The 17,815-nt window shown below is 39.4% G+C and overlaps 1 protein-coding gene across 2 annotated transcripts in view; it reads right to left on the bottom strand.

Annotated features, from left to right (window-relative positions):
• Positions 1 to 17,815, bottom strand: part of tbc1d22a (TBC1 domain family, member 22a) — a 123,726-nt gene that overhangs the window by 36,635 nt on the left and 69,276 nt on the right. For both annotated transcript variants that reach the window (XM_053313981.1, XM_053313980.1), the window contains exons 11-12: positions 10,561 to 10,636; positions 494 to 621 (exon numbers count right to left, since the gene is read on the bottom strand). In XM_053313981.1, coding sequence (XP_053169956.1) covers positions 494 to 621; positions 10,561 to 10,636 — 204 coding nt within the window. The remainder of the gene's footprint in view (positions 1 to 493; positions 622 to 10,560; positions 10,637 to 17,815) is intronic.

Below are 17,815 nucleotides of genomic sequence, written 5' to 3'. Positions count from 1 at the left end.
GTCACTAATCCATTTGTCTTTTTATATCCTTCCTTTCTCTCATCCTCTCTATATATTCTTTGTATTACTGTTAGACATAAACGCAGTGCAGTCTCACTCCATATGTGTGAATAAATCAACACATCCCGTCCAACTAACAGTGTTGAAGTGTTAATTTGTCAGTAGTGTGGCTGTGCAATGGGGCCGAGCAGCATACCAAGGCTGTGTCAGGCTTTGTGTAATTAAGACTATCATAAACAGACCAGCCCGTCTTTGAATACCTTCATAGATAAATATCTGTACTATGTTGCATTGTGCCACTAGTGTTGGCTGGGATACAGTGTTAGAATTGAAAAAGCACCACTTCTAAGGCAATCACAGATGTCATTATCAGAGAATACTCCCCCCTTCCCCTCCCTTTCCCCTTTCTGAAATCCCACGCAGAGCCAGATAGATAGAAATGGACAGATAACAAAAAGACGAACAACAGTTGCTCTGCTGTGCGTGTCTGTACCTGGTAGGTGTCCCACAGTCGGATTGTGCAGCGTAGTGGCAGCTCCCTCATCAGGAGGTTGTTCATCCAGCGAAAGGCGAACTGCAGGTACTCTACCTCGTACTGCTGCATGTGGCGATGCACAGACTCTGCCAAAATAAAAACACATTTGTCTTTTAATAAGAATAATAATAAAAATGCACACTGATTAAGGTTCAACTGCTTGCCTGTGTGTGTGTGTGTGTGTGTGTGTGTGTGAAGATGCAGAAAAATGTCTTCAGAATCTGCTTCAAGTAATGGTGACAATTATAATAGATAGATTCTTTCATAACCCCCCCCCCCCTGTTAATAACTTCAGCAGTCAGTGTCTCACGCACATCTCATAATAGAGATGTAATTACAGAGCTATCAGAATTGTCTGGGAAAAGGCACGCACTGAAATGGGATGAGAAAGAGGGTATTCCTTGTTAAATAAGGTTCCAAAGCAATTGCGTGTCAGTCCAAACGAGGAGCGGGGGGTTCATATATTGTAAGTCAATGGCATCTGGGGGGGAGAGGACAGAGGGCATGTACATGGAACGTGTAGTGTGTGTTTTTTATTATTTATTTGCTTTTCTTTATTATTGCTTCTAGTAAAAGCTGATTAAAACTGTATTTTTGTTGATTTCTAAGCTGTCATGCAAGTTAATTCTGTTCAAGCTCCTGTGGGATTTTAACAATATTGTGACTATCTTTTTTGTCGATGAGAATTGAATGTTGCTCACACTCAGCAGTGATTTTAATCTCATACAAAAGCACATATGCATGGGATTCTTCTTTCCCTGCCTTAGTATTAATTAATGTCCCAAATACCAGCTGTTATTTGGCACTTTTTGGTCCTTCCATAATTTAAATCCAGTCCCAACAGATAGCGGTGCTCCTGTGTGTTCCTGTGTGTGGCAGGTAGCATTTCATGTTAGGGGTACCCTGAGGAGTTGACCACCAGTAGCCCTATGAAGCTATGTTTCACGAGCGGGTCCCCGTTTTGTCAGCGATACACATTCCTACTGCAGATTTCATGCTGATGGTGAGCAAAGAAATGTAGCAATGTGATAACAAAGGGCAGGAAAGAAGAAGACTGCCAGCTTGCAATCTGGATGGGAACAATGCAAGTCTTTCAGTTTAAAAAAAAAAAAAACATCTTTACAAAAGTTTCATGTGGGAAATGCATTATGGAGTTATGCCACTAAATATAAATATACCTTTGAAATCTATTGAGGATGCTAAGGATATTGATCTTTAAAAAACAGGACATGAATACACGCTAGATAATTTCTTAAAACAGCTGGGTACTGTTGTTACATGACAAAGAGGAAATGACATATAATGGGGATTACTTTCATCCATGGATTAATACACATTTTATTCTGCTGCAGGTATTTATGGCACTACAAAGGTAGCGACTGTGTAACTATGGCACAAACACATGAGCTACATCCGACTTTAACCTTAACTTAATTTCTTGTTAGTGGGATCATTTATTGTTCATTTTGGTCTTTTCATGTGATTTATTAACATAAAGACTTATGTGGTATCAGTAGCAGCTGAGAACACTTGACACACACACACACACTGTGTTGGCTTACCAAATTTAAACATCAGCTGGCTATTAGATGTACACATCTGCCTCCTAATACCAATAAAAATGTGTTCAGTTAGTTAGTTAGTCTTCCTATAATTGGTTCAAGATGATCAGAGAGAGGACCATAAATTGAACCAGGTGGTCTCCATATGTTCTTAATGTAGAGTTCAGATGTTAATCAGTACATTCACATGCACTTAAGTAACCAGGTTACAGCCTTCTTTCTCCGGTGAGCTGATTCCTCAGCTGCCACGTAAACAAATTCACTTTAATATCCTGGATTCTTTGAGTAACCTGGTTACAGTCAGTGTCACAGTGTGGCAAGCTGGCGTGAACGCCGTCTAAGAGGAATGGATGAGGAGTAAAATACCAGCTGAAATCATACCAGCCGCTTATGGGGCCGTGACACGGAGAGCGGCCGCCTTTGTTCCTTTCTCTGTTCTTGATAAATGTTTGTTTTATGCGTCTTTACATGACAAAAGATTAAAAATACCACTCAGTATTCAGCGACTCCCTATTTCACAGTCATCAAACCCATGACACTCATTCTCTTGCGCACACAAACACACACACATCTCATAATAGAGCTGTAATTATTGAGCTGTCAGACAATCTATGAGAAAAGCCAGTTAGGGAGGAACTATAGCATCCTCTCCTCTCACACTCTGTGCTCTTAATCAGGGCTGACTGACAAGCACAGACAGACAGACACACACACACACACACGCGCACACACACACACACACACACACTCACTCAAATACAGCTTTAATTGGCGAAACACTATGTAAGATATTTCTAACAAAGAACACATACAGACACACAGCAACCACTTGAATGACACCTGTGTACCAATACTCACGCAAGCATGTTTAACAATTATGCACACACTCCACCACATAAGCGGGGCGCGAAGTAAACACAAAGCTATTATTTCACACTCCTCTCTGCAGTTTAATTATCACATGCTGCTGTAAAAGCATAAACAAGGCGAGCTCATTAACGACGAATGCATCATGGTGACAGATCTTAGCTAGCTGCCAAACAGAGGGGGGAGAGAGTGGAACAACTTTAGACAATGTTAAATTACACTAATGAACTCGCTCCTAATATTAGCGACTTCCACCGAACACAAGGAGGAAAAGAGGTGCGCAATGGGGGGAGTGGCGGAAATGGGGGGGGAGGTCGTTTGTCATGACGACTTATCGCAGGAGGAGAGGAGATGAGAGGAGCTATATTTAAAAGATTAAAAAAAAAGAAAAGAAAAAGCACAACAGGAGAAAATAATGAATAAAATAAACAATGAACTCAAGTGCCAAAACTTCTGACTTTTTTAACCCTGGGCTTCTTTCCAGCTGGCACGGAGCTCGGCATGCTGGGTAGCGTAGTTACGGGGGCTGGGGGGGAGCTTGAGGATGACATCTCTCATAGACACTGATTGACTGATGAGTCTTGTCTTCTTTCCTACTGCTGGGTAAAGTTTAGGACAGAGGCCACGATGCAGGCTTGTCTGCTCTCCACAGTGGACTGTAGCCCGTGGCTGGTGAAGTGCGGGCGGACAGCAGCAAGGTCGGAGGTCGTACAGTGACTAGTGAGCGGCTCCCAGGATTCTGCTGATGAGGCCCATTCTGCCTGACTTCATGTTCTCCTTGGTACAAAACGTAATTACAGTTACACACTTCTTTTTTCTCTCTCTCCCATTCTCCTGCTGGCTTTTTTTTCACTGTTCTGATACACCTGCTTTCTATTGAATCTGTTGTGTGTCATTTACTCGCTTTCATACTCACAACTTTTCCCATTCCCTTTCTTTTATCAACATACTGTATATATAAACTATATGTATTCATCTCACTGTAACCTTTATTTATTGCTTTTATTTTACCCCGTAGGGCTGCAACTAACAATGATTTTCATTATTGACTAATGTGTTGATTATTTTCTCAATAAACTGCACTGACCTCATCATATTCAAATCAGTTCTCAAGACTCATCTTTTTAAATCTGCTTTTAATGTTTGATTGCTCCGATGTTTTCTTTTATTTGTTTCATCTTCTCTGCATTTCTTTTATTAACTGTGTTTTCATTTATTCTGTATGGTTTTTATTGTTTGTTTAAATTATATTTGATTCGATAAAGCATCTTTGAGTATTGTTAAAAGCGCTATATAAATAAAATGTATTATTATCATTATTATTATTCTTGTTATTTGTTCACAAAATGCCGAAAAATGTCAATCACTGTTTCCCAAAGTGACATTTCTCAAATGTCTAGTTTTGTCAAACAACCATCCACAACCCACAAATGTTTATTTTACTGTCATAAAGGACTAAAGAAACTGGAATATTTCACATTTAGAAGCTAGAATCTTCTTAAAATTGAATTCTCTTAAATAATGACCTAAAAATGATAAATCAATTATCTAAATATCTGGCAATTTACTTAAAAAGTTGGCAACTAATTGAATAATGGACTAGACATGGCAGCAAGCTTTCAAACAGATTAAGGCATAGACACTAAGCAGACAATAAGTTTGCTTCCCACTATTTCATTTACTGTAACCAGTATTGTAACCAGCTATGTCACCACTATGAATGTACTATGTACCAGTCTATTTTACTCTGTTTATATTTTCTATTAACTGTTCATTTTGTATTATTTGCTGGACTTACTGTTGTGTGTGAGTCTATAATTGCAAGTGTATGTAATTTAATATTAGTAAGTGTGTTGTTGTGTTTCTGGTTGCACTCTGAATAAATCTGTGTATGTGTCACTCGCACAAAGAGTGACATTCTCCAGCAGGTTGCAGCTAGAACAGGTCAAAATGAAATGTAGGTTTCATAAACAAGTCAAGTACAAAAGAATAGAGTGTACTGAGCGATGCTTGGTTGATTATTCCTGTCACATAATCATCAACCACAAGGTCACTATATGACTAGCCTGAGGGAGGCCGCAGGTAACTGTGAGAGAAGATAATATGTTTTCATAGTGTTACTGTACATATAAGTGCATTCTTGAATATCAACAATGCTTCTGTCTTTTTTTTTTTCAGTATACTGTGTGCGAGAACATTTTTTGTATCCCTGTCTGTGGGCTCACATTTCAGATCCCACAAACACTTTTAACATCTGTAAATGATACTGTAAGCTGAAACATGATGAAGACTGGCTGTGTGTGAATGAGGATGTTCTGAAGAATAGTACAATGAGCACAGTTAATACAAAAATGACATGTAACACTAGATAAAACATACTTTTCAGATTTTGCAGCATCTAAGAATGAAAAAGTAGATATGAATGAATAAAATAGATGTCTCTCAGTTGATCTTAAGTGAACTACATATACAGATGTTTATAAATTCCATTATTTTTCCTGACTGTAGGAACCCTATGTTTTACTCTCAAAAGGTGTATAAACTTAAATCAAAGGGATGCCTCTTTCATATACATCATTTGTTTGGTGCAGAATATTTAAAATAGAGTTAATGGTGATGTGTAAATTCATTCAAATAAAATGTGTGTAAAACATGCATTATGATAACAAGATGTCAAATGTCAAATTGCTGTGGGCGAAAAGAATAGAGCTGATTATTATTGTAGGGGTGATGTCTATAGGTTGTGGAGGATTGTGAGTGAAGAAAGGAAAAAGAGTGTCTAACTGACCTAAGGGTAAATCACAGTTGTCTGATCCTCGACTGAAACATGCTTTTAAAAGTTGACACGACTGCAAGTGAAAAGACAAAAAGAAGAGCTACTTATGCATGTGTGAATTTTGACATAACCCCCCCCCACACACACACACACACACACTCTCTCTCTCTCTCTCTCTCAACAGCGACAGGCAAATTATCTTAAACCTAAAAAACATGCTGCAGCCTTTCATTATGCAATACACTCTCAAAATCCAGCGACCAGCCTTTAACACAATTCAGGCTCAGAGCGCACGCTGCCAGTTCGTCCTCTCATTTACATAACTAAATTCACCTTTGGGCAATTTGCATGTTGATGAACTTGTGCTAATGCACTTGCTTGCAACAAATACACAGAAAGAGATAAGGGAGAGATAAAGAGATCAGAGAAACATTATAAGCATGCCGACAAAGTGGCTTGTCTTTTGAGGAAGTACATGTGCTAGCATCAAGCAAGGCTAATGGGAGTTAGCGTCACTTATTACAAGTAGGATAATTACAGAGGGAGGGGTGGGAAGAGGGGGGAGGGCCTGAGGGAGGTGTGAGCACAGAGAAACAAAGCAATTTCAAAGTAAAAGCCAGCCAACAATGTCAGCTGCTGTTTTCAACTAAAAGAATCAAAGTAGAGGAATAAACATCTTTGATTTTTAACATTTTTAACAAATCCTCACAGTTTTTGAGAACTCCTTGCTTCAACTTCAATTAAAGTTTACACAGTAGGGCTGAATTCACAGGAGAAAAAAAGTGTCATATGAGTAATTCCAAAAAACATACTTTCATGTTTGATCATAAAAGAACAGCATATTCCGTGCAAAGAATATATATTTTTTATTAAGCTGAGAAAGTTGACTGAGTGAGCATGCATTTTTTATTTTTTTTAAGACATCCCCTGTGTGACCTTTATTTCTTAAAGCTGATGAACATTTACAGCAGAATGAGGTGTTTTTTCAGCCTTTCCTGGACATAAACTAGAGACATTAAAGTTACTAAACCTTATCCTCAAATACCTGTGATTTATTGGTGTCTTAAGACTAAGAAGCGTGCTATTTTAATTGCTGCTGCCTTTGAATGAAATAAGTCATCATTCCAATCTGACAGTATGTTAAATGTCAGCAGCTCCTGTCAAGTAAGGAAGGATAAACCCTGTCAAAGTTCTAGACTTAGGCTAATTTAAATCAGTTTTTAATTTCTATTTCTATAAACATTTGAATAGTGTACTTGTGTGTTTGACATCCTGTTTTTCCTGTGAATCCATCAGAATCATTATTGCTTCCATCAAAGTTTGATCAGAAAGCATACAGTATAGCAGGGAGGACAAGAAGTGGAAGGACATTGTGGAAGAGTGGTTGAGGGCCTCAGTGGCACAGGTCTTTACAATTTTGCTATATTTGTCTGGTCCACTGTGTTAAAAGATGTATAAATACGTTTGGAAACATATTTTTGAATTTTTATGTGAAAATATGTTAAAAAAACCAAAAAAAAACAACAATATTTTCTGCTGACTTCAATGCAAATATACTTTTTTTATGCCATAAATGAAACAAAAATAAAATAAAAATAAATAAATAAAAACATAATTGTGCACATGCAAAAGTTTGGGCATCCTAGTTAGACCTGAGGGCTGCCAACAACTGTCATTAAGAAATGTCAGCTGATGCCAGTTTCAAAGCTTTACAAGTAATAGACTCTTCAACCCCTTGTGAGAGCACTAAGCAACCATGAGTTCCTCTAAGCAGCTGTGTAAGTCTGAAAATGAAAGTTATTGATGCCCACAAAGCAGGGGAGGGCAACAAGCAGACAGCAAAGCATCGTCAGCTTACAGTTTTCCACAGTGTAAAAAGTAATTGAAAGATGACAGTTTTTAGGGGGGGACTGTGGAGGTGAAGATGAGATCTGGAAGATCAAGAAGAGAACTGCTTGTATGCTGGTCAGAAAGGCAAATCAAAACTCCATTTGACTGCAAAAAAAAAAAAAAAAAAAACCTGCAGGAAGATTTAGCAGACTCAGGAGTGCTGGTGCAGAGGTGCTTGCACAAACAAAACCTTCAAGGAGGAGTCAGTAGAAGAAAACCTTACCTGCATCCTCATCATAAAATCCAACATCAGAAGCATGCAGCAGAGCATCGACTGAAGCCTGATGCGTTTTGGAAACAAGTGCTGTGGTCTGATGAAGTTAAAATAGCACTCTTAAGCCAAAATCAGTAAAGGTATGTATGGGAGACAAAAAAAGGAGCAGCATTTCATGAAAAGAACACCTTTCCAACTGATAAGCATGTGGTTGGATCTGTCATGCTTTGGGGTTGTATTGGAGCCAGTGGCACAGGGAACAATGTACTCCACTAAATACCAGTAAAGACGGGAAAGCAAACATCACACGGTCTGTAAAAAAAAGCTGAAGCTAAAAAGAGGATGACTTCGACAGGATAAAGATCCTAAACATATCTCGAAATCCACCGTGGACTACCTCAAGAGCTGAAGGTTTTGGAACAGCCCACCCATCTGTAGGTAGATCTTAAAAAAAAGGAGCTGTGCATGTTAGACAGCCCGAGAATATAGCAGAACTAGAAGCCTTTTGTAAGGAAGAATGGGAGAAAATCCCAAATACAAGAAGCGAAAGACTTAGCTGGCTACAAAAAGGGTTTAGAAGCTGTGATACCTGTCAGAGGGGGTGTTGCTGTGTAGATGTAGGATGCCTAAACATCTGCACATGACATGATAATGTTGTTATTTTTATTCAATTTAAGACATTAAAAAAAAGTATCTATGCATTTGAAAATAATGTGGGTTTTTTCCATATTCCAGAGAGGCTGTGTTTACATCATCATGACAAAAAAGAAGGACGGACAGATCAGCATTGTTCTTTACCTGCTGACCCAGTACTGTAAGCATTAATGCAATATCCCTCCTTCTGCTTTCCTGCCCTTCTTGTCTTTCCTCCCATACGCTCAACAAATCTGCCATCAACTACTGATGTCCCTGTGTCCCTGTGTGGGATACCAAGCAGATACCAAAACGCCCCAAAACAGCAGCTGAAGCTATTTATTTTGCAAAATTTGCTCTTTTTCATGGAAAAAAAAATCACTTTATTTCACAATGTTTTTATCCAACAGATGTCCAATTAATGAGCTATCAGTGCTGGGAATGTAATGGACTGATGATCAAAAAAAAAAGAAACATTAAAACAAAGAGGAAAACTATCAAGAAACAATAAAAAATAAAAAAAAATCTCACAAATTTTATTGTGTGACTTTAGATTTGCATCAGCAGTGAAGGAGTGATATCGGGGGCATTTGTACGAGTCGACGCACCATCTGTTTCAGTATGACAGACGGGACCCCACCCTTGATCAAAACACCACGGCACTCTGGATAACCCTGCATCTGATAAGCGCTGATAGGTAATTTTGGAAGAGATGAGAGGCCATCGTTCCCAAAACAGATGCTATGTCAACAGCGCAGCGAAAAACAATCCTGTAACACAAGATAAAAGCTATCTGTGATCTCATTAGAGGTGCTAATGTCAAGCTTGCGAGGTATAAAGTGTCTCTGCCCCCAACCATGATGACAGGGCACTTATGGAATAAGATACAGTCCAGTCGTTCTTTTGTTTTTTTTTGTTGTTGTTGTCTTTTTGCAGTGGTGCTTGGACGAAGCGAGAAGACTTTTTTGTTGCTCATTTTCTTTTTTAAACACAAATGCAGGTACAGAACACAGTTATTGCAGTATGTCTGTTTATTTTTCCTACACACACACGCCCTTTCTATCTGCAAGTCTGCCCTGTCACAATCGCACATGCAAACAGAAAGGCTTGTATATACACACTAACTTTCTCTGACATTCACAACCCCACCCCCCTATACACACACACACACACACTTTCTCTATCCATTTAAATGCAGCGAGCGAGTCCTCCCCTCCCCTCTGGCTGACAGAGCGGGTGACAGGACAGTCGGACAGCACCAAGGTTAGCCAGGAACATGACCATTGTGCAGAGTCTTGCTTGATAAGACCTTGTTTTGCACAATGCATTGTGGGTTGCTGCAAACGCCACACATGTGTCTTCAATGACAAAGGCGAGTTTGGGCGGGAAACTATTCCAACCAAGTGATATTTAAGGGGGGGGGGGGGGGTAGAGAAGAAAAAAGTACATTGCTAATTAGCACTAAGTTGAGAGTGTATGTGAAATGTCATTGAGCTGTTTGCGAGTACACTCTGTGTGCATATATTAACTTCCAGCCCTCAGCAGGCCATTGTTTTGCACTAATAATCACCATATTTACCAGACAGCCGAGCGGAATGAAAATTAGCCAGACGCAATCACGGTGTCAAGCAATTACGAGCCAATGAAAACCTCAGAAGGATCGAGACGGGAAAACAAATGTTACTCGCTGATGTGTGTCTAGTTCTAATACAAAAACTCAAAGTGTCAAAGAAAGTTTGGGTGTCGAGAAAACTGCGAGTCAAAATAAAAATGAGAGATTCAAACTGATGTATATTTATCCTCATTTGTTTAGAGAAAGAGAGAGAGAGGAGAGAGAGAGGAGAGAGAGAGAGGAGAGAGAGAGAGAGAGAGAGAGAGAGAGAGAGAGAGAGAGAGAGAGAGAGAGAGAGAGAGAGAGAGAGAGAGAGAGAGAGAGAGAGAGAGAGAGAGAAAGAGAGAGGGAGGGAGAAGAGAAGATGTGAAAGTCAATGGAAATCAAGTAGGAATGGGAACGCTGTGAGCAGAAAGTACTTTTTTGGATGGGTGGAACGATGGATGGATGGAGGCAAGGCAGATGACTCACCATCAATCCTGCTGACCAGCTCCTCCAGGGCCTTGACTTTCCTCTGGATGCCTGGCTGGGCAAATGTATAGTTGTCCTGAGAAGTAGAAAAACCACAGAGAATCAATATAGACAGAAGCTCCATCTATAACAGTGAAAAAAAAAACAAGAAATAATTGGTCTGAAATGCAGATTTTATATTTTTTATATTTTAAGTGAATAAATGCAGGAATTAAACTGGCTTTAAAGATGATGTTTGAATTATTACAAGGATTCCACACCAAGGACAAAGCACACATTTGATTGACTGAGTAGCAATTGTAGTAGTAGTCTTCTAGGTTGCTCAATCACTACTGTAAATGCTGGTTAAAATAGAAGCATTCTGTCAAAATTCTTATAACTCTCAATCACTTTATAATTAGTGTACTGATTTCGCACTCGACACCACACTATCCTGGGTCCTCAGCAATACATCCACCGAGTGTGAAGTCAATTGGATTAACAGTTCTTAAGGTATGAAAAGAGAAGATAAACTGTGAAATTGATACCTTGTTGAGAAAACCAACATGATTTGTTTCACGCTGCCGTTTTACAGCCGTTTGGCCTGTATCACTCCATATACTTAAAGGGCTTTGAAATTTCACATTTTCACATTGATGGTTCATTTTCAGAAAGGTGCAGTAGCCGTTATAGATTTCAAGTGTTTGCCAGGGTTGCGTTTCACACCTGACACACAAAGCCTGAGCCATCACTAAAGATTTAAAAAAAAAAAAAAAAACAGTAAATAGAGAGAAATAGACTGCCTAAGTAATGCCGGTGTGACAAAACATGTGCGATTGTGGCCTTGAAAAGAAAGTGGAGGGCTGACTGTGAATGCAGCTGTGACAATGGAACACATGAGCTGTGAATGGGTCCTGGTCTAATATTCGGTGTGAAGTGGAAGGATAATAAACATTTTCCAAAGATCTGATGACTTCATTTCATTCCTTGTTCCCTTTGAGTAGTTATTGTGCTTCAATCTCCAGTCTGGTTAATGCCAGCTGGTTAATGAAGCTTAAAAATGAGAAGGTAAGAGTGGTGTTTATAAAGCTACAAGTAAAGCCAAATGCAGGGAGGTGGACACAAGGTCTCTAATGTCCTGAATGGTCATTTAAGCTAGAAAAGCTTTGCTACTGTGACCCTTATAACATTGATTTTATTACATGCTATGATTTATTGTCATTTTTAGTTAGTATTGAAATACAGCTGTGCATCATCTTTTTTTGCTAATTTATATAAAATATGTACATTTTAACATTGAGATAATTTTACTTCATTTAATTAAGATATTAATTAGAATATGAAGACTAAAATAATCATAATATGACAACAAGAGCAGGCAGTATTAGTGGGTTGAACTTGCTGAAGACAGTACATGAGAGAACAGTACATAAGCATTTTGTGGGTGCGTACACACTCTCTTACACACACACACACACACTCTCTTACACACACAGAGAACAAGGATTATGTTTCCTTGAGGGGTCATTTTAGTGTGGCTGGAGAACAGCTGATGTGGCAAACTATCCAACAGATGGAGAGAGGGAGAAGGATGGAAAGAGAAAATGAGAAGGAGAAAGAGAGAACGAAGGAAAGAAAGAAAGAGAGAGAGAGGGTGGGGTGGGAGGAGGGGGGGGGGGGTCATTTAGCAATAAACAGCTCCAGTTGTCCTTCAGGCTCAGCAGAACCAAGGCGTGTGTGTCCTCCTGAGTCCATCAGGAGCTGGCAGGGTAGAAACTGCATTCTCTGCTGCTTTTTTTCTTTTTTCTTCTCTCCATTCCTCCCATCTACAGCATCCCTCTTCTCCCTGTTCCTTCTCACTGACCCAAGTTTTTCTCTTTCTCCTCACAGGTTGATGTTTTTGTTTGATCCTGATTCATATCTATTTAAGCAGACTATAAGAGGTGGGGAAACATTATAACATATATAGAAGTAAGGTTTCAGCTTTATAGAATTATCTTCTTGATTTATCTATTAATTATCTATATAATTTGTCTATAAAATGTCAGAACACAGTGAAAAATGCCTGCTATTATTTCAGCTCATGGTGACTTCTTAAAATGTCAAAGTATCAAATCCTCACATTTGAAAAGCTGAAACCCTTTTTGGCATTTTTGCTTTAAAAATCATTAAAAAGATAATTCCAATATCAAAATAGTTGCTGATGGTGGTGTTTGGCTGAGTGGGTAGAGCACCCGCCCCATGTGTTGAGGCTACAGTCCTCACTGCAGGTGACGCCAGTTCGAATCCCGTGCTGAGCGGTCCTATCCTGCATGTCATTGCCCCCCTCTCTGCCTCCCATTTCCTGTTTCTCTCTACTAACTTGTACAATAAAGGCAAAAAAGCCCCAAAAATATATTTAAAAAAAAAAAAGTTGCTGATTCATTTTTTCGAGTTTTTCGAAGTTTTCGACTAATCAATAAATAGTTGCAGTTGTACGTTGAAGGCACCTCACGAAAACATAACTTAATCATGGAAAAAATAAAACATGCATCCCTCTCGAAATTAGTCATCAAAATGTGCAATGGTATTTGCAATGAAATGTAAAAGACTGATGATAAGAAAAGGTCAAATGTGATGAATGCAATAATCTAAAGATGCAAATATGAAGGAATTTATTCACTATTTTAAGTCTAAGTTAAATAAAAGGAATAGCTGCTAGTCTGTTACTAATAAACCTGGCTCTCCATTCTAACTGACTGGTGTAACATGTGCATGTGTTCCCACAGCTATAGTTACCTAACACTTTATTAATAAGTAGCCATTAGTGCCCACGAGTTGTTAATTCAAGACCACGGATGACTAATTTGCATGCATCAATTTGTTTCCCTCCCAATCTTTCCCCCCATGACACCTGCCGGGCTCTGCTCCTATCTCTTCTCCATCTCTCCATTTCTTCTTTCACATATCTGTCCTCCTCCTTCCTTCTTCTTCCATCAACCTCCTTTGATTCTTGCTTTTATATTTTTCCTATTCCCTCCATCGCACCTTTCTTACCACTATCTGATTCACTGTGCCCTTTCACTTCATCTCGTTTTGGTTCATTTTACACTTGTACTTCGTCACCGCTTTTTTTTTTTTTTTGTCGCAAGCTTCTTTACCTCTCTCTTTCTTCCTTTCTGTCTATCTCTCTCTGCCACACCGATGTTAATGTGGTTAGGTGTTAAGCTAGTGTGAGGGCCAGTACAAGTAATTACATTTGCATTATTGAAGCTGCTGGCTTTAATCAACTGTCCTTCTCTCTCTCTTTCTCTCTTCCTTTCTCACTAGCTTCTTCTTTTTTTGTTCATTTATATGCCTGCCTCAAAAATCACCTTCAAACATTTTCTACTTCCATATATTGCTTTTCAATACTCTCTATAACCCTTCTCAACTGCTCACTTTTTTTTTCTTGCTTTCTTCTCTGTAATGCTTTTAAATCAGTCATATTTTTCTCTCTTTATTATTCTCGCACTTTATTTCATAAAAATAATAATACGTTTTTATTTATAGAGCCCTTTCAGGGTACTCAAAGATAATTTACATAAGTTGAAATAAGAAAGTAACACACTACACATAACGCACAATGTTAATCACACATTAAAAGCAGTCCTGAGGGAGAGAGGGAGGGGCATCAATCAAGAAGGCTCTGTTGCCCTGGGTCTGGTGCTTGGTCCTGAGTGGAGGAGACAAGAGGTTGGCACGAGTGGAGCGGCGGCTGCGGGTAGGAGTGTGGTGTTGGAGCAGGTCAGTGAGGTTTGAGGGGGTTTGGTTATGGAGGGCTTTAAGAGTGAGGGGAAGGACTGTTGTGGGACAGAGAGCCTGTGAAGGTTCTGGAGGACAAGGGTGATTTGATTCCTCTCACTCACTCCTTATTTCATTACATGTCTGGCTTCCTAGATGACTGTCTATCTCTCTGTTACAAACTCTGCCTTTCAACAAGCACTAAGTAGGTTATTGTTACAGGTATGACTCATCTAACGTTTTACATCCTCTATAGGTTAGATCTTGCAAAATGCTGCATAGATGGTACATTGTTTTCTTATTATCCAGCAGAATCAACAGCTTGGATAGATTAAGAGAAGATGGACCAGTTAGTTAATAAAAACTGTAGCTACCAAGGACTAAAACAACAGACAAAAAGTAAGAAAAGGCAAAAAGGAGAACAACTTTTTTTCTCTCAAATTTTGAGATTACTCCTGGGAGCAACGTTGTGCAGACACAGGATTTTTAAAAATATTTTTCCAGCATCAATTTCTACTCATTTAGACCCACTTCTGGGTCTGCCTTGATGCATGCCACTAAGACTGAACTTGCATCAGTTTGCAACTTTGTCTTCGCTTACAAGCACTCTAAATGACTCCTGTTATGCAAGAGAATCTCATGATGGCAGACAATCAGAGATTTCCGCCTTTTGTTAAGGACACCCACCTTACCAGAAATGATGCTCTGCTCTCCTTCTCCTCTGTAGTGAAATGAAACCTGAACCCCATTCCTCCAAATGAGTACTTTTACTTTTTACACTACATGTCCTTCTGAGTCTACTTTTATAAGCAAGACTTTCACCTTTAATATAATAAATAGTATCTTCTTGTGCTCTTAGGATTATGATACTTTTTTCCCACCATAAGTTTTGAAATCACAACTAGATGTAGATTCAAAACTAACTGTCCATCTGTGCTTTCAGGCTTCTCTCTTCATCTACCCCTTTTGTTCTGACTCTATACTGCCCTCTGACGTTCTCCCTTCCTCTCTCGCTCACTTGCTTTCACTTCCCTCTCTATTTTAATGGCATTCTTCATTTTTGTCTCTATTCTTCCTTAATTACCCTCCTCATCTTCTACATCCTTCTACATCTGTATCTCCGTCCCTTGATTCAACCCCAACTCTTCCCCTCGTCCACCTTGCGTTTTTCCCATTTCCTTGTCTATTTTCATCACTTTGGTTGTGCTAATGAGGCTAGACTTAGAGTAAATGTTTTGAACATGTTATTATGTCTCCTCTGCTTTGTTTTGTTCCCTGGTGTTTCATTTTGTTCCATGCTGGCCCGCATTTTATATTGTGACTGATTGATGTTTAGTTAGATGTGGGGCTTTTTATCCATGAGACATGACAGGGGAAGGATTTTTCAAATTTGTGTTTTTTTTTTACTCAATATTTATCCACTTTTCTCCATTTCCCTCTTCTTCTTTCTTTTTTATTTTACCGGCTTCCCTTCACCTATTTCTCGCCTTCTTTCCTCATCTCCTGTCCTATCCCAATACTCCTCCCTCTTTGCTCTTTGCTTTCACTTTCACCTGCTTTCTTTTGGTCCTATTTTCTCCCTTTTATATGCCTTCCTTCTTCCACTCACTCCTTTCTCTTTGTCAAATCCAATACATTGGATCTTTGATCAGCTGAGGCAACAGGAGGAAACTCTCACATCTTCATTATTCATACACTCTCCTCTTCTCCCGCCATCTGTCCATCCACTGAGTCTGACCCACCAAGAAAAGTGGAACCGCTCCGGTTCGCTGAACGAAAAGGACACACAAGCACCAAAAAACATAACGTCCCTCTTTCTCATCCAGATGTCAACAGCCTCTCGTTCTCTCCTTCTTTGTTCCCTCCAATGCTCGCTTTCCCCCTCTTCTCTCTCAGTCAGTTGAATCAATAGCTCTTCTTCACCCCTCAGTCCATTCTATTAGAGACAACAATAGCTCCACACTGGACTAAGATTGCCTCCTATTGTGGCACTGGATGTCTATCAGCAAGTTGGACAGAACCAAACACAACAACGCTGCAAGGGGACGTGTGTTTGAGAGAGAGAGAAAAAAAGAGACATAGGGACACAAGGAGGAGGAGAGAGAAAGAGAGAGATGACAGGTAAAGATAAAGGGTATACAATAATGGACGTTCATTGTTGTGGAGAAGACTGAAGGACAGGGCAGTGATCTGTCATTCCCTGGTACGTGTGTGTGAGAGAGTGAGAGAGAGAGAGAGAGAGAGAGAGCGAGTGAGAGTGAGAGAGAGAGAGTGAGAGGAGGGGGGGCACAAAGAGATTATATCAGAAAGATGACAGGTTGTGATAGGGTGTAGACAAAGGTGTAGATAATTACAGTTGTTCAGAGCTACAGGAGGACTGGCCATATTTCAGCCGGTTGTCTTGCTCATGTGTGTGCACGTGTGAACATTTATGGTCTCAGGTTTCAGGGCAGTAAACTTGAATGTGCACTGGTGGTCGACAAGTTTCAAACCCAGCAGTAAAATTAGTCCAGCCGGTAGTAAAATAAGTAGTCTGTACAAAGAGTCGTCCAACCACATCTGAAGCCAAAAGTGCTCATAATACGTAATAGTGGTACTGAAACAAGTGTGAAAAGCCTACAGACTGTGAGATTTACACAGTCTTATAAGTCTATTGCAAGCCACACTGTGTAACATGGATCTAATACATTTGGGTATGACATCAAGTCTGATGTAGGTAGACCACACAATGATCAAACCATCTATGAAACTAGACGATGAAGCTAAGATAGAATTGAGCTCTTGCAATAGGCTTCTAATGCCACAACTCAACAAGATTTTCTTCTTTTCACTATAAACTATGAATGTATGATATGATGGACCTTCACAACCAAACACAACATGACTGAAGTGTAGAGATGGATGGTGGGAGCATGGTGGTCATATAATCACTCTATATTTTCTTGCTTTCTCTCTCTGTTTGTTATTTCCTGTATGGTACAGGTACCTTGGTGGACGTAGATCACTTCACTCTAAGAAGTGGAGAGAGACGAGGTACAGACAGATCAGCGATGTCATATCCCTGCTGACCCACTACAGTAAATATTATGTTTTTTCTCAAAATGCTAAACTATTATTTTAAACATACTGTAATGGAATAATCTTTAAAGTGGCACCTTTATCCAACCCAAAACTGATTATTTAGAGCAGCTGTTTAATTACAACACATGAAAGTGTATGTACATGTTGCAGATAGTTAACTTCAATACTGCGTGAATTTACTGTGCTTATAAATAAACCTGTCTTGCCTTACCTTTCATAACCCCATAAAGCAATCAACATCACTTGTCTCCATGCTAACAAGTTTTTATCAAGCATAAGTGTTCATTTAATTCTCTTATCACATATCTGTCTCCATCCATCCTTCGTGTGCCTGATTTTCCAGCTTCAGACTTTATCCTCACCTCTTTCCCCCCAGCAGCTGTTACTGCTTCCATCTCCACTGACCTGCATGTAAAATAGCTTAGCTAACATA

Source organism: Scomber japonicus, chromosome 23 (assembly GCF_027409825.1).
Source record: "Scomber japonicus isolate fScoJap1 chromosome 23, fScoJap1.pri, whole genome shotgun sequence".
NCBI classification, from domain to species: domain Eukaryota; kingdom Metazoa; phylum Chordata; class Actinopteri; order Scombriformes; family Scombridae; genus Scomber; species Scomber japonicus.
The sequence above is the reverse complement of the archived record's forward strand: the minus strand, read 5'-3'. Positions and strand labels throughout refer to the sequence as shown.